At 43.3% G+C, this 21,718-nt stretch overlaps 1 protein-coding gene across 1 annotated transcript in view; it reads left to right on the forward strand.

Annotated features, from left to right (window-relative positions):
- Positions 1-21,718, forward strand: part of Kntc1 (kinetochore associated 1) — a 77,092-nt gene that overhangs the window by 35,731 nt on the left and 19,643 nt on the right. The window contains exons 32-45 of the mRNA XM_059249551.1: positions 1,154-1,226; positions 2,467-2,534; positions 3,003-3,283; positions 3,862-4,034; positions 4,543-4,640; positions 5,734-5,872; positions 7,046-7,102; positions 7,724-7,887; positions 8,534-8,638; positions 11,771-11,899; positions 14,717-14,833; positions 16,135-16,244; positions 18,228-18,432; positions 20,507-20,596. Of these exons, the coding sequence (XP_059105534.1) occupies positions 1,154-1,226; positions 2,467-2,534; positions 3,003-3,283; positions 3,862-4,034; positions 4,543-4,640; positions 5,734-5,872; positions 7,046-7,102; positions 7,724-7,887; positions 8,534-8,638; positions 11,771-11,899; positions 14,717-14,833; positions 16,135-16,244; positions 18,228-18,432; positions 20,507-20,596 (1,809 nt within the window). The remainder of the gene's footprint in view (positions 1-1,153; positions 1,227-2,466; positions 2,535-3,002; positions 3,284-3,861; positions 4,035-4,542; positions 4,641-5,733; positions 5,873-7,045; positions 7,103-7,723; positions 7,888-8,533; positions 8,639-11,770; positions 11,900-14,716; positions 14,834-16,134; positions 16,245-18,227; positions 18,433-20,506; positions 20,597-21,718) is intronic.

Genomic DNA, 21,718 nt, shown 5'->3' on the forward strand with positions numbered 1-21,718 from the left:
CTTGAACTCCAGGCCAGACTGGCTCCGTTGTAAGTCCTTGTTTCACAAGAAAGCATTGGAAGCTGAACATGCCCGCAGTAGAACCAGTCACTCCTTTAGAGAGTATCACAGGGTGTGTGGCATACGACTTCAATGCCAGGCAGAGGCCGCCAGCCTGCTGGTCTACGTAGTGAGTTCCAAACCAGGCTTGGCTACACAGGAAGACCCTGCCCTGCCCCCACCCCCACAAAAAATTACCAGAATAGTTGGATTTTTAAGCCTGAAGAAATGCCCCCCAGCTTTAGACAGTCTACTTTTTCACATAAAGTTGGGAAGTGGGTCCCATTGTAGATTAACTATGGAAAATGAGATTTAAATGACTTTTTGGTTTATTAGAAAGTAGCAGAGCCTCAGTTCACACCTGTTTTGGTACTGCCACTGGTGCTGTGTGCGTGTGGTGCCGGCGACCAAATGCAGTGTCTCCAGTAGCCTCTGCCACTGAATTACCTCCGCCCCACAGCTCTTTTGTGGTTCCTTCTATTTTTTCCTTCTCTCTGTTGTTAAATCTTCTAAAATGTAATTTAGTTTAAAAGGTCTGTCAATTATAGTGTAGTCGAAAGGCTGTAGGTTAGCACATCTTTCCTGTTTTTTGTTTGTTTGTTTTTAACTTATTTATTATGTACACAGTGTTCTGCCTGCATACCAGCAGAGAGCACCAGACCTCATTAGAGATGGTTGTGAGCTGCCATGTGGGTGCTGGGAATTGAACTCAGGTCCTCTGGAAGAGCAGCCAGTGCTCTTCTGAGCCATCTCTCCAGCCCCTTTCCTGGTATTTCTAAAGTCCATCTCGGTGCATCTCCCATGTTTAGCCTTTGTGATGCTCCTATCGCCTTGCAGCTGCCTGACAAGAGCCGCACATCATCCTCTGTCACCTGTTTTGTTTTGTTTTTTTTTTGTTTTTTTTTTGATTCCTTGCTTGGTTTTTTGTTTGCTTCCTTTGTGTTCTTTTGTTTCTGTTCTTCAGTGGTACGGAGGATGGAACTCATGCCTGAGGGATGCTAGGCAATCCTCTCTCACTGTTCTGCACCACGATTCCACGGTTTTTATGTGTGTTTTTGTCTCTGTCCAGCTGAGGTGAGCAGTAAAGAAGTAGATTTCACTTTGCATATTTTAGGACAAGGCCTGGAGAATGTCTGTCGCGAAGACATCGGTGGATATTCTCAAAATCCTGTGCGATATTCAGAGAGGTATTTTCCCTAGCCTCTGTTCCCCTACTTGCTTTTTTGTCCCAAAGCTCACCAAGGCTCTGGTTCTCTGACTTTACCCATTTTTCCATAAGAAAAATGTAATCTTTTTGTTTTTAATTAGTCTTATTAGACCACAGCATGTAAAGTGGACTTATTTTCTGTTTCCGTGCGTGTTTCAGTAAACTGTTGGTTAATGGACTAGATACCTGATGTATCTGTTGGTGATGATAAGGGAGAAAGCCTATTTAATTTTGGACTTAAAACAGTTGAGAAAGTGACTCTCTTGGAAGGGGGGGGTGGTATAATTTGTTTCAGAAGAGGTGCCATTCTTTTTATTTTATTATTTTTAATTATGTGTACATGTGTCTTTTGTGTGGGTATGTGCGTGCATGCATGCAGGCCAGCGAAGTTGGAACCCTGGAGTTACAGGTGGTTGTGAGCTACCTGGTGTGTGTGCTGGGAATTGAACTCTGGTCCTCTGAAAGAGCAGGGCATGCTCTTAACTACTGATTCATCTTTCCAGCCCCTTCCATGGTATTATAACCCTTAAACTTCCCTTTTCTACCTCCAGAAAGAAGTTTCTTTTTTCAGATTTCCTCTTTTTTTTGCACTTCAGTTGTGTCGTGTCAGGGACAGTGAGATGGCTCATCAGGTAAAGTCACTTAACAGGCAAGCCTGGAACCTGAGTTCAATCCCTGGAACCCATGTCCTCTGACCTCAACATGCATGCTGTGCTCTGTGTGTGTGATTGTGCACACGCATGCACGCACGCACATGCACTCACTAAGTATAAGTAAAAATCGTTACATTGGCAACTGAAAAGCAATATAGAAGACTAACAAGAAAACCAAGATTATTTAATACATTAGCTTTTTAAAAATCCTCATAATATAGTATGTTATTGTGTATTTTATTCCTGTTATAATAAACCCAAGGTTGGGTAATTTATAATAATAGTGGTTTATTTAGCTCATAGCTCTGGAGACTGAGAAGTCCAAGGACATGATGTCATCATCTGCTCAGGGTCTGCCAGGGGCCTTGCTGTGTTGTCACATAACAGAGGACATCATGCATTCAGAAAGACCAAGCTAGAGCCATCAAGCACTCTTGAATAACCTATTGTTCATGACTAGAATAATCTGTTCATGATGACTTTGCAGTCCTGCCTCTTGTTATCATGACATTCTGGAGGATATGGGAATTTGTACATCTGCTGTAACTTTTAAAAATGTAATTACAGACAATCTACAGAAGAAGGATGAATCTGAAGAGTTCTTGAAGCAATTTAAAGTGGTTGCTAGTTTACAGGTAAAGACACCATGTGTCCAGTCAGTGCACCGTGAACATCTGTACCCATAAGGCAGCAGAACCCTCCAGAGTAGAATTACCCCAAACTAATGGTTAAGCCTCTCCCCTCTTTTGCAAGGCTCCCTACAGCACAAAATTATCAGGACCCAAATGTCAAGACTGCTAAAATTGAGAAGCATTTCTCCATAATTATGTTTTCTTATTTTCCTAGCTTTTAGTGTCGGTATTTTATTACTTTCGAGCCATCAAAATCTTAAATTCCTAATTTATAAGTGAGTAATTTCTCAAGGAAAGGGTAAGAATCAGGGCAGAGTTTTTTTTTTGTTTCTTTTTTTTTTCTGGAGCTGAGGACCGAACCCAGGGCCTTGCGCTTGCTAGGCAAGCACTCTACCACTGAGCTAAATCCCCAACCCCAAGGCGGAGTTTTAACACTGAGTAAACTTGGGTCTTTGTCTCGCTTTGCTGCAGGAGAACTTTGAGGTCTTCCTCCCATTTGAAGACTACAGCAACAGTGCCCTGGTAGCCAGTCTTCGAGAACAATATATTAAGGCCCATGAAGATGCACAGGCTGAGCACAAACTCAGGGGATGCCCAGGGCCCGCCCTGACCGGGGGGACAGACCTGAGCATCAAGTCGAAGCTGCACAGACAGGCCCTGGCCCTGCAGGTGTCTGCACAAGAGCTGGAGGCAGAGCTGATTATGAGGGCCTTGAAGGACGGGAAGGTGGGAGCCGCACTGAGCAAATGCAGGTGACACTGGGACCCCCACCTGGCACATTGTCAGAAATGGCCTTTGCTCTCTCTGTCCCATCACTGATAAGCCTCGGGCCAGGGCCACTTTCACTGTCACAGAGGTGATTCTTGGTTTCCTAAGAGCCTGTTTGGGGGCCTCTTCATCTAAAAATCGTAGTATGGAAGGAAGAGACCCTGCTCAGCTGGTCACATGACTCTTGAATGTTGGCTCCTGTGCCTTGATCCTTAAGGGTAACTAAAATACTTTGAAAATGGATCACACTTTGTACCATGAAAAAGTTTTTTCTGTTGTTGTAATGATTTTATGAGTATGAGTGTTTTGGCCTGAGTGTGTGTATGTATATATGTATGTGCACCACATGCATGTTTAGTGCTCCTAGAGGTCAGATTGCCTGGAACTGGAGTTATAGATGGATGTGAGCCACCATGCATGTGGGTGCTGGGAATGGAACCTGGGTCCTCTGCAAGAGCAATGAGTGCTCTTCACTGCTTTAAAGACTCTGTGTGTAATGCAAGAAGGACAAATGGAAGTGTGTTTGCTCTGAACCCTAACTGCCCACCTCTTTCCTCTGCAGAGACTTACTTAAGTATTACTGTAATGCTGACACAGGGGGATTGCTGTTTCTGGTGTGTCAGAAGCTCTGTCATATGCTGGCCAACAACGTCCCAGTGATAGTACCAGTAGGACTAAATCTTCCTTCTGAGATACATGATCTCGCATGCCAAGCTGCCACCATCTGCAGTCCAGGTGACAAGATGTATAAATCTTCGTATTCTCTGCTTTATCGTACCCATACCTCCCACACGCTGTCTGTGATAACTGCATTCTGGAAACCACACAAGAGACAGCTTCTTCTTACACGAGGATACTATAGCTTTAAAACATTAACAGCCAAGTTGTCCCCTGTAGTGCTTGAGTTAGGTGTCTGAGAGACAGGAGGATCATCAACCCAAGGCTAGCCTGGGCTACTTAGCTAGACCTTGACAATCAGTCAACCAGTCAGTCACTAAATCCCAAAACCCATTAACACTGTCATTTCTTCCTATTGATGACATTTGCTTTTGTATGCTCCTGGCGTTCCTGACCTCCCCACGTTGATCTCTTTCATGCAAGCTTAAGCACAGACATGAACGTGGTGAGCCAGCTATCTGTTCGTTGGCCTTCCTGAGCGTTTGAAGAGGTCATTATCAGAAGGTTGTTTTCATTATTCTAAAGGAATAAAATAGGATTGATGATCCTGTCCACTTTCTTTCAGATATTTTGCTGGACGCTTTAGAACTAAGTAAATATACTTTAACCGCTGTGGAGCTTTCCAAACAATGCCAGATGGATGACTGTGGAATTCTGATGAGGGTAAGTCACCTCTGAGTTTTATTTCCATAAACAAAACTGCTGGCCCCACCTGTGGTCTTTACGTCGCTTGCACAGTTCACAGAAATACCAATTTCCCACTTACTTTTTTTCTTTAGCTCTCCTCTAAAAAGCCACGGAGCCAATTCTCTTACCCAGGCGCACTTGTTTATTTTGATTTGAACTGCTTTTTGAAATATAGGGCCTTAACTGATGCCTCTTTGGGTATATTGACCTTCTCTTAAGGGTTTATCTGAAGTGATATTTTACAAGTTGCCAACAAGAAAGGAATACTAGAATATAACTTTCCCTCAGTATGCACAGAAGAAATTGGTTCCAGGACCGGCCCTCCCCTCAGAGACACCAGAATCTGTGGATGCTAAAATCCCTTATCCGGGCTGGAGAGATGGCTCAGAGGTTAAGAGCACTGGCTGCGGGGCTGGAGAGATGGCTCAGAGGTTAAGAGCACTGACTGTTCTTCCAGAGGTCCTGAGTTCAATTCCCAGCAACCACATGGTGGCTCACAACCACCTGTAATGAGATCTGGTGCCCTCTTCTGGCCTGCAAGGACACATGTAGGCAGAATACTGTATACATAATAAGTAAATAAATCTTGAAAAAAAAAAAAAGAGCACTGGCTGCTCTTCCAGAGGTCCTGAGTTCAATTCCCAGCAACCACATGGTGGCTCACAACCATCTGTAATGAGATCTGGTGCCCTCTTCTGGCTTGCAGGCATACATGCAGGCAGAACATCGTATAAATAATAAATAAAAATCTTAAAAAAAATAAATTAAAATAAAATCCCTTATCCAAAGCTGTGTATCATTTACATATAAGCCACACCCATCTCTCAGGCTTTTAGTTCCACACACCCACATCAAGCTGCTCACAGTGGTCTATAGCTCCTGCTCCAGATGATCCAACATGGCTTCCACATGCACGCATACAGACCTACATTTAATTAAAATTAATGAAAACAAGTCATTTTTTTTAAGCTGTTGGGCTCTTACACCTGATTTCTGGATTCGGTTTGGTGAAGGTGGTCTGGGTCACAGTGTACCTACTGCTGTCTTTTCTGTGTGGTTTGCTCTTTAGGCTGCTTTTGGAGCTCACAAGGATCCATATGAAGAGTGGTCCTACAGTGACTTCTTCAGTGAAGATGGAATCGTTCTGGAGTCCCAGGTGGTGCTGCCAGTCATCTATGAGCTGATCTCCTCAGTGGTGCCCCTTGCCGGTAAATCTCACTTGTATCATTGTTTCCTATTGAGTTTTGCTTTGTGCACACTGGAGCTATAGATTCCCGGAACCAGAACTGCATCCAACAAGATAAATTTATATGTTTAAGGGCCCAAGCGCAACGGAATGCATGCTGCAAATGATTTTATTTATTCAAGGAAAAAATGGGTTCACACTAAGCCATGGTATTCAGGGTAGTGGTTAGCTTAGGGATGGTGGATAAGTCACTTTTCTGTTGCTGTGATAAAACACCATGACCAGCCAGGTGGTGATGGCTCACGCCTTTAATCCCAGCACTCGGAAGGCAGAGCCAAGTGGATAGCTGTGAGTTCAAGGCCAGCCTGGTCTACAAAGTGAGTTCCAGGACAGGCACCAAAGCTACACAGTGAAATCCTGTCTCGAAAAACTAAAAAAAAAAAAAAACCAAAACAGAAAACCACCATGACCATAAGCAACTTCTGGAAGAAGGGGTTTATTTTGGCTTACGGTTCCAGAGAGTAAAGTCCAGCATGGCAGCAAGTGGCAGGTGTGGTAGCAAAAAAGGCAGCTAAGAACTCACGTCTTCAAAAGCAACCATGAAGCACAGAGCAAACTGGAAATGGTGCTGAGCTTTAAACATTCAAAGCCCACCTCCAGTGGCTGGCTTCCTCCAGCAAGGCTGTACCTGCTAAACCTCCCCAAACAGCACCATCGACTGAGGACCAAGCCTGTGGGGGACTTTTCTCACTCAAACCACCGTCCCTGGGTCATGACTGTAGAAGGGTATGAGAGGCTTCTGGGTATAAAGTTCTGGTTCCTGATCATGGTGCAGCCATATGCAGCTGGGCTACTTAGTAGGTTATATGTTTATCTGGGCATTCTGGATGTGTAGGCTAAAGCTTCTTGTTAGTTTGGTTGGTTGGTTTTAGTTTTTTGGGTTTGTTTTGAGAAAGGGCATCACTGTGTAGCCCAGGCTTGCCTCAAACTTGCAACCTTCCTGCTACCTAAGTGCTGGGGTTTCAGGCATGTGTCACCTAGCTCAGCTTTGAGTTTTGTCGGTTATTTTGCTTCTTAAAGCAATTGCTGCTTTACGACATTGTTGATAATAACATGATTTCAATGATAGCTGAGGCCAGTGCTTTGTAAGAGTTATGTCATTTAGTCTTAGTTCATTCCTTTTTCTCTTTTATAGAAAGCAAGAGACATCCCTTGGATTCTATAAGTTTGCCATACTGTTCCACTAGCAAAGGTATTTATAATTAGAAATATATGATATACTATAATATTACAAATGTGCAAATACCAATATAAAGTGTAAATTCATACATACTGAAATTCTGAATATGAATTTGTCATAAAATCTTTGATGTAATGTTTAACAATTTCATTGTTACATTTTCAGAAGTGAGACATTTATGTGATTTGTCTAATTGTATTCATAAATTTCAGTTTTCTGTATAGCGAAAATGTCTTTACCTGCCAATAATTTGAGCATCTAAACTTAAAAAAAAAAATGGATATTATAACCAACCAGACTTAGTTATTTTCTTATTTAAGTATTAACTCTTGTTAACACTCATGTGTTAAGACTTTGGGAACCAACTCTGTGGCTGTTACCTCTTTGAGGAAGTAGGCCATCCCTGAAAGCAATTTCCCAAAGCAGTGATATTTATTTAAATAATTAAAAAAAAAAAAAAGAGGGGATGTCTTCTACAGAGGACCCTGGTTCAGTTTCCAGCACTCATACAGAGTCTCACAACTCCCTGTAACTCCAGTTCTCTCTGACACCCTCTTCTGACCCCAAAGGCTTCTGCACACCCACAGTGCACACACACATACATCTTTTGAAAGTCATCTTCTCACTTGGCAGGAGACAACCTCATTCTCCCCATTGTGAGCTCCATCTCTGCTCTGCTCCGGAACCTTCAAGAATCTAGTCAGTGGGAGCTGGCCCTGAGGTTCGTGGTCGGTTCCTTTGGTACCTGCCTGCAGCACTCCATGTCAAACATCATGAGTGTCAGTTTGAGTGAAAAGGTATGGCATCACAATAAACGATTTGACTTTGGTAATTAAAGTGTCAAAAGCTCTAGCAAGCCAATCTCCTGTTGGCTCCATAACAAAGACATTGATGCTTTTTTGTTTTTTGTTTGTTTTTTGGAGACAGGGTTTCTCTGTGTAGTTTTGGTGCCTGTCCTGGATCTCACTCTGTAGACCAGGCTGGCCTCAAACTCACAGAGATCTGCCTGGCTCTGCCTCCCAAGTGCTGGGATTAGAAGTATGCACCACCACTACCCAGTGATGCTTATTTGTTAAATACAGGATATATTTGTTGAGCATCTGAGATTCCAGGACATTTGCACACATTTTTATTAATAGCCCTTGAGAGTCTCCACTTTGCAAATGCAGAAATTCAGAACTGGGCTTGTAAAAACTAGTTAGTCCAAGGTTTAGGTTGATCTCGCTCTGATCTCAGCACAGCATTTGTCTGCTGGTGGGTTTGCTTTTTTGTTGTAGGCATTTATTGCTGTTGTTATCTGTTGAGAATGTTTTTTTACAGAGTATCTTACAGCCCAGGCTGGCCTTGAACTCACAGAGATCTCCCTGCCTCTGTCTCCCAAGTGCAATTTTCAGAACAGTGCATCAAAGTGGACCTAATGATTCTTCTGTTCTTTTCTGAAAGTTACTTGGTGAGACCACATTGGCAAACTCAAAGCAAATCGTTATGGAATTGAAAGAAAAGTCCATCACGTTTATCAAAGGGAATGCCACAACACTCCTGCATAAAGTGAGTATTTGTGGTTGGCTTGTTTGTTTGGAGCCAGTCATGTGCTGTTTGATAGTGTTCTACCATTCAGAAGCTGTTGTGTTGATTTGTAGTTTATGTAAGTGATATTTTATTGAACATGGATGAAACTGTAATGAATCCTAGCTGTTGTGTTGGTTTGTAGTTTATGTAAATGATATTTTATTGAACATGGATGAAACTGTAATGAATCCTGTCCGTTTCTCCTCTTGATTTTGTTATTTTTAATGGGCTAGAGGATATTAATGATCCTTACTTTCGGTTTATATATCTATGCCAGGATTTTTTCACAGGAATTCTAATTTATTAGTCTTAAAAAAAAATTTTCCTGGGCTGGAGAAATGGCTCAGCGGTTGAGAGCACTGGGTGCTCTTCCAGAGGACCTGGCTTTAATTCCCAGTACCCACGTGGCAGATCAAGACTGTCTGTAACAACAGTTCCAGGGATTCTGACACCTTCACACAGACATACATACACACAGGCAAAGCACCAATGCACATAAAATAAAAAAAAAATAAAATAAAAATAAAATAAAAAATTCCCCTTTGAAAAAGGGTCCTGTGTAGCATAAGCTAGTCTTAAATTTGAATTCAGTGTGCCAGGCGGTGATGGTGCATGCCTTTAATCGCAGCACTCAGGAGGCAGAGCCAGGCAGATCTCTGTGAGTTCGGGGCCAGCCTAGTCTACAGAGAGAGATCCAGGACAGGCTCCAAAAGCTACACAAGGAAACCCTATCTTGAAAAAACAAAACAATAAATTGAATTCAATGTATAACCAAAGGTGACATTGATTCCTGATTCTCCTGCCTCCGAGGGTTGGCATCATAGGCATATGCAAACCTTTAATTTTTAAGAAGTTCTAAGAGACTTTGGAGGGGAAGAATTATTATTGTTGTATTGGGCACTTGGGTTCTATTTATTTGTCAGATTAAGTAGTAAGACCCCAGAGGAGACTGAACCTCAGTGTTGCCCAAGCTATACACAAACTGCCCGAAACCTTCTGCCTCGCCCTCTTGGCACTGGACTCTTAGGTGTCCCTTACCATACCCAGCCCTGTCGGATTGCTTTACAAAGAAACGCTGGCAGAGCAGCGCAGTTGGTAAAGGTGATAGCCATGCAAACGTGACAGCCTGCGTTTGAGCCTTGGGACCCACATAACGGTAGAAGGAAAGAACCAATTCCACATGTGACTCGTGGTACGTGTCTCCTCCCCTTGCAGCAGCAATGGCTCTCTGGCTGGCCAGCCTGTCTGAATCAGTGAGTTGAAGGCCACTGAGAGACCCTGTTTTAGATAGAAAAATGGGGTATGACACCTGAGGAATGACATTCTCAGGTTGTCTCTGGCCTTCACATGCAAACACATGTACATGAGTACACACACTTCCAAATTTGGTGATACTTTCAGAGTTTTAGAAAAAGTTTAATAATACAAGGAGCTGCAGCATACCCTTTATTGATATGTTATTTAATGGCAAGCTCTCTTCTTTTTTTCTGTTATCTGTAATAGAAGTTTTTTGAGATAGACTCTCTCTCCATAGCCTTGGTTGTACTAGAACTTCACTCTGTAGACCAGGCTGGTCTCGAACTCAGAGATTCCCCTGCCTCTGCCTCCAAGTGCTAGGATTAAAGACGTGCACCACCATGCCCAGCATATAAGGCTCCTTACCCTTAGATATCCAATGTTTGTCTCCTTCGGGTAAAGATGTTCTCTTGTTTAGTGGCAGTGCAGATTTCTCCATCACTAAATTTAACAGTGGTATAAAAACTTGTGTTAATTTAATGCCCACATTTTTGTTAATTTTTTTCTCTTTTGTCAATCATGTATTTTGGTCCAAGATCTAGATTAATTCATATACTTTATGAACCAGCAGACTACAGCCTGCAAACTCCCAGCTGTTAGCTTTTGTAAATGAAGCTTTTCTAGAACATGGCCATACTCCTTGTGTATTATCTGTGGCTGCTGAGGCTGCTTTCCTGCCACTAGAGACACAATGAGCTGTTGCCACAGAAGTGTGCCTGCAAGGCTGAAACATTGACTGTGTGGACATTTTTTTAAAAGGGCCAAGTCTTGGGGCTAGAGAGGTGGCTCAGCGCTTCAGAGCAGAGAGGTCCAAGGTTTGATTCCCAGTACTTATGTGGCAGTTCACAAGGGTCTGTAACTCTAGTTCCAGGGGATTCAACACTCTATGTTGGCTTCTGCAAGTGCTGCATAAATATGGTGCACTTGCATTCATGCAGACAAAACACCCATACATAAAATGATAATGTAATTTTTTTAAAGGACCACATCCTGGTGTTGCCTTTCATAATCATCTTTTATCCAGCTTTGTTCTGGGAGCCTGCCCTTGAAGGTGCAGAGTGGTGTTGTGGAAATAGCACCTCATCTTTCTCTTTAGAGTTCTCCAGAGCCAGTCGTTGATCTTGGTTTGTTTTTAGACAGAAGAGAGAATATTGAGTCGCCAGAGGAAAGAGAGTAATAATTGTAAGTTAGAGGACTGGCAAGAGCAAGCCCTTCCGTAGAGGAGGAGGCTGGAGATGATGGGACCCAGTGACATGGAAAGGGGAGGGGCAGTCTGTTAGGTGGTAGTGGTGACGGATGTGTGCAGGCAAAGCAGTGCAGTCTGCATGGAGTATCCCTGCACGAGCTAAGATGGCTGCAACAGCAGCATGGCCCTATGGGACCCCTGTTGTACATGCAGTCTGTCAGGGACTACACAGCTTTGTCACAGAGCTCACAGCTGTATTTGGGGTCAGATCCGGGGGTGGGGTGGATTTGCTGGTGGGAAGATGTGGTAGATCTCTTCTGGTTCCTTCTGATTTCTTGGCTTGCTAAAATGTGGAGTCAGTAACTAAGGAGGCAAAGGAGGGTTCATGGGAGATTTCAGAGACTGAAGTCAGCTGTAGGGAGAAGGAAGACTTCTGTGCCCTTACAGAGCTCACTGAGACTGCTCTCCTTCCATTCTAGTCCTGGAAAAGGTACCTAAGCAGACTTCTTAGAGCTGTTCCTCTAAATCACCTCCTGAAAGGCTTGTTCTTTCTGGAGGGGAACTGACCCAAAGGTCCTTCCTTCTGTTTTGCTCATGGAGACTTTGCTCATGATGCTTTGTTCCCACAGGTGTTTAACTGTCGCCTGGTGGATCTGGACTTGGCCTTGGCTTACTGCACTCTCTTACCTCAAAAGGATGTGTTTGGAAACCTCTGGAAGCTCGTCGATAAAGCGTGGCAGAACTATGACAAAATTCTGGTATGCCCTGAGCGTGGAAGCCTGCTTCTGTTGGTGGGTTAAAGGTTTGGGGGACAAAGTGAAGGACTTTGCTAGCAAGTCTCAACTGTTTAGCAGAAATGGTGATCTGTCTCATGTGGTCTCTACCCACTGTTGCTTGACGGGTGACAAGCATTGCTTAAAGAATAAAGATAGCTCTTCCTTCCTTCCTTCCTCCTTCCTTCCTTCCTTCCTTCCTTCCTTCCTTCCTTCCTTCCTTTTCTCTTTCCTTCCTTCTTTTCTCCCTCCCTTTCTTCCTTTTTTTTTTTTTTCTGAGACAAGGTTTCTCTGTATAGCCCTAGCTGTCCTAGAACTCGATTTATAGACCATGCCATTGCCTCAAACTTAAGAGATCTGCCTTTCTCTGCCTCCCGTGTACTAGAATTAAAGGAGTGTACCACCACTGCCTGGTGATACCTCTTATTTCTTAAAAAACGAAAACAAACCACCAACAACAACAAAAAATAACTATACCTGGGTGTGGTGACATATGCCTTTAGTCTCAGCACTCGGGAGGCAGAGACTAGTGAATTTCTAAGTTAGAGGCCAGCCTGGTCTACAGAGCAAGTTCAGGATAGCCAAGGATACACAGAGAAATCCTGTCTTAAAAAACAAAACAAAGGGGCTGGAGAGGTGGCTCAGTGGTTAAGAGCACTGGCTGCTCTTCCAGAGGTCCTGAGTTCAATCCCAGCAACCACATGGTGGCTCACAACCATCTGTAATGAGATCTGGTGCCTTCTTCTGGCCTGCAGATATACATGCAGACAGAATGCTGTATACATAATAATAAATAAATCTTTTAAAAAAAAAAATTTTAAACCTCTATGTGTGGTCAAGCATGGTGGCACATGCCTTTGATTCCATTATTTGTGGACAGCAGAGGCACAAAGAGCTGAAAGAAAAATGGGGGCTGGAGAGATGGCCGAGCAGTTCAGAGCACTGTCTGCTCTTCCAGTGAACCTGGATATTATGTTCCCAGCATCCTCATGGCAGCTCACAACTATCTGTAACGTCAGTCTCGGAATCTAAGCACCTTGGGCACAGCATATATGTGGCACAGACATGCAGGCAAAACACTCTCACACACAAAATACAAATAAATAAATAAATTCATATGGTCTGGGAAAATAGCTGTTGGTGAAGCTTGCTGCACAAGTAGGAAGATCTGAGTTCGATCCTCAGCACACACATTAAAAAAAAAAAAAAGTGTGATGGTGGGGACTTGTGATCCCAGTGCTGGAGGTGGGGGCAGAATTTCGTGGGTCCATGGAGCTTGCTGGCCAGCTACCTCACTTGGCAAGTTCTAGGTTGGTGAGAGAACTGTCTCAAGAAAAAGGCGGGTGGTATTTGAAGAATGAAAGCCGGGCTTGTCCTCTGGCTCCACACACAGAAGCATGATAGCTGGGGTTCTCCTCTGGCTCCACACCCAAATCTCTGTGCAGCCTTAGAACTTCGCCTCTTTTCTCTGAAACCCTGGACCCCAGAGCAAGGCTTTTCTGTAGGATGAGTTTAGAGCCTACATAACTTACCTTGGAGTTATTCTGATTGCTTGGTTTGTTTCAGTTGTTTTTATTTGGAAATTTTGTGGGTAGCCCAGGTTGGCCTAAAATTGTCCTTTTATTGTGTAGGAAAACTAGATTAAATTTACAGTATCATGCAAAAAGCTGAATTCTCCAGGTGCTATGTAAAAGTAATGAGTGAGGGCAAGGCATGTACCTCAGCTGGTAGATGCTGGCCTAGCATGTAGGAGGCTTGGGTGTGAATCCCCAGCATTGCATAACAAAGTGTGGGTGCATGCCTCTGATCGCAGCACTTGGGATGTAGAGATAAGAGGATCAGAAGTTCAGAGTCCTCAGGTACATAGTAAACTTGAGGCTAGTTTCGGCCACCTGAGACTGTCTCAAAAAAAAGTCCATGTATGGTATGTTTGGGGTGTTGCTGGAGAGAGGACTCAGCAGTTAAGAGCAGTTGCTGCTTTTTCAGAGGACTCAAGTTCAGTTCCCAGCAGCAATGCCAGGCAGCTCATGGCTGCCTTAACTCTAGCTCCAGGAGATCTGACACCCTCTTCTGGCTTCTGCAGGCACCTACACACTTGTGGCATACACTCACATAGACATACACACATATAAATAAAAAAAGAGGTTGAAGAGATGGCTCAGGGGTCAAGCGTGCATACTGCTCTTGCAGAGGACTGGAATTTGGTTTCCAGTATCCACATTGAGCAACTCACAACCCCCTGTAACACCACCTCCAGGGGAATCTGATGCCTACGGCATCCTTGAGCACCTGTGCACAGGTGCACGTACATAGAGACACATAGTTTAAAATAATCTTTAAAATCAAGAAGATAATCTTTAAAAAAGAAGTAGTGACCATATAAACCAATATGTAGCAATTTACACTCTTGTCACAAAAAGGTTTATAGGGTTTAGGGAGGGTGGGGACTCAGGATTGAATGCAGGCCTGCACACACGTTACGCCATGCTTTAGCACTGGGCCATGTCCTCAGCCCAAGGTTATGAGTTTTCTGTTCTCAAACAGGGTCTCGTGTGCAGCTTGGCGGCCTGATGCTCTCCAGCCCAGGCTGCCCTGAAGCTCTCGGCAGTCCTCCCCAGGGCTGGGAGGAGCCCTCCCCAGGGCTGGGAGTGAGTCCTCCCCAGGGCTGGGAGTGAGTCCTCCCCAGGGCTGGGATCACACAGACCCTGCTACACCTGGCTTTGATTTTTTTTCCCTCCTTTTTGAGTTTCATCTAAAATGTATTAGAACTAATACTGTTTGATCTTGTTTTTACTTTTTTAGGCATTATCTTTGGTGGGCTCTAAGCTGGCAAATCTCTATCAGGATATTGAAACAGAACTTCGGTTCCATGAAATCAGTATTGATGCTCAATGGGGTATTCGTCTTGGTAAACTTGGTGTGAGTATTCATAGCACTTTGATATTTAATCTGTCTTGAGAATTATCTGGTCTGAGAATATAAGACAAAGATCTTGTCAACCGTTACTTTGGGGTATATAAAGAAAAAAGGTGGTGGCGCACACCTTTAATCCCAGCACTTGGGAGGCAGAGCCAGGCGGATCTCTGTGAGTTTGAGGCCAGTCTAGTCTACAGAGTGAGATCCAGGACAGGCACCAAAACTACACAGAGAAACCCTGTCTCGAAAAACCAAAAAGAAAAGAAATAAAGGTCTTTTGTGTTATTTCTTTTTTGAAATTTATTTTAATAATGTTAGAAGGAGCCCGACACTTTTCACCTGCTTAAGTGTCTCATTTATAGGTTTATGTCTAGTACCAACCGACATTTATACTCTTTCAGATTTAACTCATAGCCTTATACCATCTGTTGTTTAGTTACTAGTTTTCGTTGTTTTCTTTTGGAGATAGGATTTTGCTATGCTGCTCAAGTCTTGGACTTGGTTTAAACAGATCCTCCTGTTCAGCCTCCTGAGTAGCAGGGATTACAAATGCATGTTACTGTTTCTTCTTGTCTAAATATAATATTAAGGAGTAATAGTTATACATACCTGTCACCCCAATACTTGGGAAGCCGAAGCAGGAGGATAGTGAGTTTGAGGCCAGTTTGGGTTACAAAATGAGACATAAAACATTTTATTTGCAAATAGATTGTTTATCAGGAAAGTGACCATTGCCAAAATGCTGTGTGTTTTGAAACTTGACTCCTATGCAGTGGTGGGACCGGTTCCACCAACACTAACAATCAGGCTTCCCTGACGAAGCAGCAAGAGGTTATGATGGAAAGATTCCTCAGGTTTCACAGCAATGGTTGGATTGAACAGCACGATAAAAAAAATTTAGGGCCAGCCAGATGGCTCGGTGGGAAAAGATGCTTGCCACCAAGCCGGAGGACCTGAGTTTCATCCCTAGAACCTGCACTGTGAGAGAGAACTGACTCCCACAAGTTATCCTCTGACCTTCATACACTGGCTGCAGCAGGCACACACACATACACACACACACACACACACACACACACACACACACACACACACACAGGCATGCATGCATGCATGCACACAATAAATAGGTAAATAAATTTAAAAATATAATTTGGAGGAGCTGTAAAAAACGTTTCTTTATAAAAATAATAGTAAAGTAGAAAGGTGTGTTGTAATGTTGCTCTATTTCTGATATTTTTCAGTTTAGAAGTTCAGGTTTTTTGTTTGTTTCGGTTTTTTCATTTTGTATTCTTTGTTTCTAGATTTCTTTTCAGCGTGCTTTCAGACAAAATTTCCTCACCAAGAAAGACCTCCTTAAAGCTCTTGTTAATAACATAGATATGGACACAAACCTCATTCTGGAATATTGCAGGTAATCTTTAAGTGTTAATGCATCTATGCTGTTGGCGTAGCCAGCTTGTGTCGAATTCCCCTCAGGTGCCTGCCCTGAGGAGATTTCTCCCGTAGTCCTGGGACAGATGCCGCAAGTGGCCGGGATACTAATCTGAGGGTTATCAAATGAATCTACCTACCTTGACTGTATTGGGAGAAACTCTCCAAAGAATGATCAATCCACACTGTTAGTTCTTAGGAAAAGGGTCAGCTGGGGAAGCCATGGTAGCACACAGGAAGTCCACAGCAGAAAATAGCTGATACAGTCAAAAGCCAAAAACCTCCTTGAGCCTTGGCTTCCTCTAGAAAAAACTTGACTCTTCCAGGTAACAGCTTTGCCATAGTTAGCTGAATCCCTCTTTCATAGTTCTGTGGCTCATAGTGACACACAGCATGACACACTGGACAGAGTAAGGAAACAAGGAGGGGGAAGGAGAGGCTCGGGACGGAGGGGACTGTGTGATGGTCGTGGTCAGCCAAATGATAAGTGACTGCTTTTCAAAGAGTAAAGGCTCTCACCCCTTTCTGACTTGCAGTAGGTAAGTGGATTCTGGGGGGTTTATTGTTGTTTGTTTTTGAGTTAGGATCCCATGTAACCCACAAAAGCTTCAAATTTGCTATAGCTCAGGCTGGTCTTGAACTCCTGATCACCTTGCCTTCATCTCCAGGTGCTAGGGTCATAGGTGCATATCATTATGCTGGCTGAGATCCAAGGCTTTTTGCTTTTGTTTTGGTGGTAGGGATCAAATTCATCTCCTCAAGCACATTGACTGCACCACACCCCAATCCATCCCCAATGCCTAAGATACTGATAACATCTGCCTGCAGTATTCTTTCAGCAGCCAAGCATCTAGTCGGTCCCTCCTCCCCTTGGGGACAAGAGTAATGACCCTGACTCTCTCCATGCTGAGGCTACAGTGAAGGACTAGAAGCTGCCCAGAGCTCTGAGTAGCACTGACTCAGAGCATGGGAATAAAACTGTCCAGTCTTCAGTTTTGAGAACTTCAAACGCTGGTAGGGTGTGTCTGCCATGCTTGACAAAGTTGAACCCTGGTAGGCTTCTGAGTACTGCTTTCTAACTGCTGCCTTTCCTGCAGTTTAAGTAGCCATGACAATATTAAGTTTGTTTCAGTCATTCATCAGAGGCCTTGATCGTTTGTATTGATAGTGACACTTTGCCTGAGGCCATCCTCGTGAACTAAGTCAGATGGCTTTTAAGATTTTTCATTTGATTTTGGTTTTGTGGTCCAGGCTGGCCTATAACTCTTTATGTCACTCGAGCTGGCCTCCAACTTGTGGTCCTGCTGATTCAGCCTTGTAAACACAGGGATTATAGATGTGAACCACCCCAGCACCGTGCCCAGCTAGATGGTTTTTAGAATATCAGGGGACTTGACTGTGATGGTTCTTAAAGCATTGCTTCATATCTCAATTATTATGCATGGCAGACTAAAGGATCACTGTCTCATGCTAAAGGCCTGAGGAGGTGTTTCAGTTGTTACTTTGTCTATACCGACTAAAGCCTTTTTTAAAATTATATAACTTATTACTTATTTTTTGTGTGAAATAGGGTCTCATGTAGTCTAAACTAGCTATGAACTTACTATATGGCTGAGGATGACCTTGAACTCTTGATCCAGTTGACTGCCTCCCAGTGGCATTACCAGCTAGACTGTCTGGTTTGAAAAGACAATAATTAAACCAGACATTGTGGTATAGGCCCCACTATTGTCTGAGGCAGGAGGATTAACTCAAGCTCCATTCTAGCCCCAGCTGCTGATCAAGACTCCTTTTTAAAAAAGAACGGTAGTATTTAGCTTTGATGATGCACACTTTTTCTGATTATGAGCTAGACAATCGCAAGGTTAAAAGACTTGAGTGATAGGAGCGCGCACCTGAGATGTCTGTCAGAACCCTTGCTGAGAAACATTTGAGATCAGCCTGTGACTTCCTGCTCCTTCAGCACCTTTCAGCTGGACTCTGACGAAGCCCTTCAGTTGTTCATTGAAACCCTGCTCCACAATACTAACAACCAGAGCCAAGGAGATGCCAGCCCGGAGTCCGCAAAGGAGCAGCATTCCAAACTCCTGGCCAAAGCCACTGAGATGGTTCCTTTACTGACGAGCACAAAGGACTTGGTGATCAGTCTTAGTGAGATCCTCTATAAGGTAGGTGAGTGGGGAGTGGATCAGTCCTAGTGAGATCCTCTATAAAGTAGGTGAGTGGGGAGTGAGTGGATCAGTCCTAGTGAGATCCTCTATAAAGTAGGTGAGTGGGCAGTGGATCAGTCCTAGTGAGATCCTCTATAAGGTAGGTGAGTGGGGAGTGGATCAGTCTTAGTGAGATCTTCAGTATATGGCTTTTTGAAATGGTCTCAAGTAGTTCAAGCTTGCTGTGTAGCCAAGGGTGACTTTGAACTCCTTCCTCAATTTCCCAGTCGTTGGGATTACAGGTGTGTGCCACCATGCTTGGTTTCTCGGTTTTGTTTCTCTCTCTCTCTTTTTTTTTTTTTTTTTTGGTTTTTCGAGACAGGGTTTCTCTGTGTAGCTTTGCGCCTTTCCTGGAACTCACTTTGGAGACCAGGCTGGCCTCAAACTCACAGAGATCCTCTTGGCTCTGCCTCCCGAGTGCTGGGATTAAAGGCGTGCGCCACCACCGCCCGGCTGGTTTTGTTTGTTTTCATCTTACATTTACTTATTTTGCAACTGTTGTGGGGATATGCTCATCACAGCATGTGTGAGGAGGTCAGAGGACAGCTTGTACAGGACTCTGTTTCTACCATGTGGGACCCAGGGGTTGAATTCAGGTTGTCAGGCTTGGCAGCAAATGCCTGACCAGCTCCACTCAGATTTTTTAAGTAGCAAACATTCTTTGTCAAAGAATCAAGTGAGGGCTGGAGAGATGGCTCAGAGGTTAAGAGCACTGACTGCTCTTCCAGAGGTACTGAGTTCAATTCCCAGCAACCACATGGTGGCTCACAACTGTGTGTAATGAGATCTGGCACCCTCTTCTGTATACATAATAAATAAAAAAATTAAAAAAAAAAAAGAATCAAAAGAGAAAGAAAGTATAAGTTCTAAAGGGAAATTTCCCTGTGGGCCCTACTCTCTGGAGTGGGATAAATATGTGGCCCAGTGCCTGTCCTGTGTAGCACCCCACTGCGGGGCTGGGGGTTAGGGGTGGAGGGGTGGATACGACATACTGCATTTGACCAGCCTTTTATGAGTAGAACTTTAAGCCATACATTTCATTATTATAAACAGTTTCATTGAATGAATGTGGTTTCCTATTCTTTTTTTTGTTTTGTTTTAAATGAAATTCTCTCCAAACTGGTATTTTTAAGTTAAAAGGTAGTTTGATTGGGAGGTTGGAGGATAGGTACCAGGAGAAATGAGGTTATCAGACTATAAGATAAATTTCAGTTTTACATTTTGCCTGTAAGTCAGCTAGAAATTACTGGCTTGCTCCTGGGTCTGATAACCCATCTTCCCACTTTGATAATTATGTACTTTTAGTCAGCATTTAAAACATGAAAATGCTGTGTGGGCAGAAAAGAGGAGCAAAGAGAACACGTCTCTTTGTAAGCCTGTACAGATACCATTCAGTTAATCCTTGCATGAGGAAGATGGTTAAGGCGGAGTCCCTCAAGCGCCTCAAACTCAAAGGCCCACGTTGTGGTTAGGTCATTTCTGAGGGAGTCTTCTTCCTATTCTAATTTCCATCATAAGTAGAACAAATGAAACTTCAGTTTCAAACTCTTAAAAAAACTGAAAATTTAACCATGTTTATTCTTTCTGTGTATTAGCACCCTAGAGGCATCTGCCATCACTAAAAAGTATTGCCTTGTACAGCTTCTTTTTGTTTGTTTTTTGTTTTGTTTTGTTTTGTTTTTCAAGACAGGGTTTCTCTGTGTAGCTTTGCGCCTTTCCTGGGACTCACTTGGTAGCCCAGGCTGGCCTCGAACTCACAGAGATCCGCCTGGCTCTGCCTCCCGAGTGCTGGGATTAAAGGCATGCGCCACCACCACCCGGTGCCTTGTACAGCTTTTTAAACTACACTTCAAGACATTTTAATCGTGGCTACTTAGCCTGGTAGAGGTCGTTTTAGAGGTGAGAGTTAAGCCTGGGCTTCGGTGCCTGCTAAGCTTGTTTGCTGTTTGTACCAATGAGCATTACCAAGTAAAGCACATGTGAGCAAGACAGTGTCTTCTCATGTTTTGACCAATTTCTGCTTTTTGTGCAGCTGGACCCGTATGATTATGAAATGATTGAAGTTGTACTGAAAGTTATGGAACAAGCCAATGAAAAGATAACCAGTGTGAACATTAATCAGGTATAAAAGAATGTTAAAGACTGAAACTCATCTCTGTGCTTCGGTTTATTATGATATTATAATATATATTATAATTATTATAATATTAAGAATATTATCCGGGTTCTTTCTGGATTGTTCTTTGATCTCCCTTTAGATTCTGAACTTAATTCTAAATAATTTTCTTTTTTTTGTTGTTTGTTGTTGGTTTGTTTTTTTGTTTTTTTGTTTTTTTTTGCGACAGGGTTTCTCTGTGTAGCTTTGGACCCTTTCCTGGAACTCACTCTGTAGACCAGGCTGGCCTCGAACTCACAGAGATCCTCCTGGCTCTGCCTCCCGAGTGCTGGGATTAAAGGTGTGCGCCACCGCCGCCCAGCTAATTTTCTTTTTTAAAAATGTAATATTTTTAATTCTTGAAGAATTCAGCCAAGTTCAAGGCCAACTTGGTCTACAAAGTGAATACCAGGACAGCCAGAGCTGTTAGACAGAGAAACCCTATCTCGGGGGAAAAGAAATCATGCATGAATACAGTGTATTTTGATCATATTTACACCACTACTTCTCCCCAACTTATTCCTGACAAACCCCCTTAGTTTTCTTTAATTCATTTATTATTTTTGTTTATTTAATGATTTTTGCTTTTTCCATTTTTAAAAACATTTGTGTGTGTGTGTGTGTGTGCGCGCGCCAATATGCACACCACCTGAGAGTTAAAGGTGAGTGGGAAATCACCGCTCTCTTCCACCTTTACAGGGTTTAGGGGATTCAGCTCAGGTTGTCAGACTTGTACAGCAAGCACTGCTGAGATACCTTACCTGCCCATGGTTTTGGTTTTTTGAGACAGGGTTTCATGTAGCTAAATCTGCTTTTTCTTTCTTTCTTTTCTCTTTTCTTTTCCTTTTTTTGAGACAGAGTTTCTCTGTGTAGCTCTGGGTGTCCTGGAACTTACTCTGTAGACCAGGCTGGTCTTGAACTCGGTGATCCATCTGCCTCTACCTCCAGAGTACTGGGATTAAAGGCGTGCGCTACTACCTTCCTGGCTTGCTGTTTTCAAACTGGTTGTGTAGCCAAGTTGGACCTTGAATTTCTTGATCTTCCATCTCTACCTCCCCAGTACTGGGATTACTGGTCACTTTCTGTCTA

This window comes from Peromyscus eremicus, chromosome 23, assembly GCF_949786415.1.
Source record: "Peromyscus eremicus chromosome 23, PerEre_H2_v1, whole genome shotgun sequence".
Lineage (NCBI taxonomy): Eukaryota > Metazoa > Chordata > Mammalia > Rodentia > Cricetidae > Peromyscus > Peromyscus eremicus.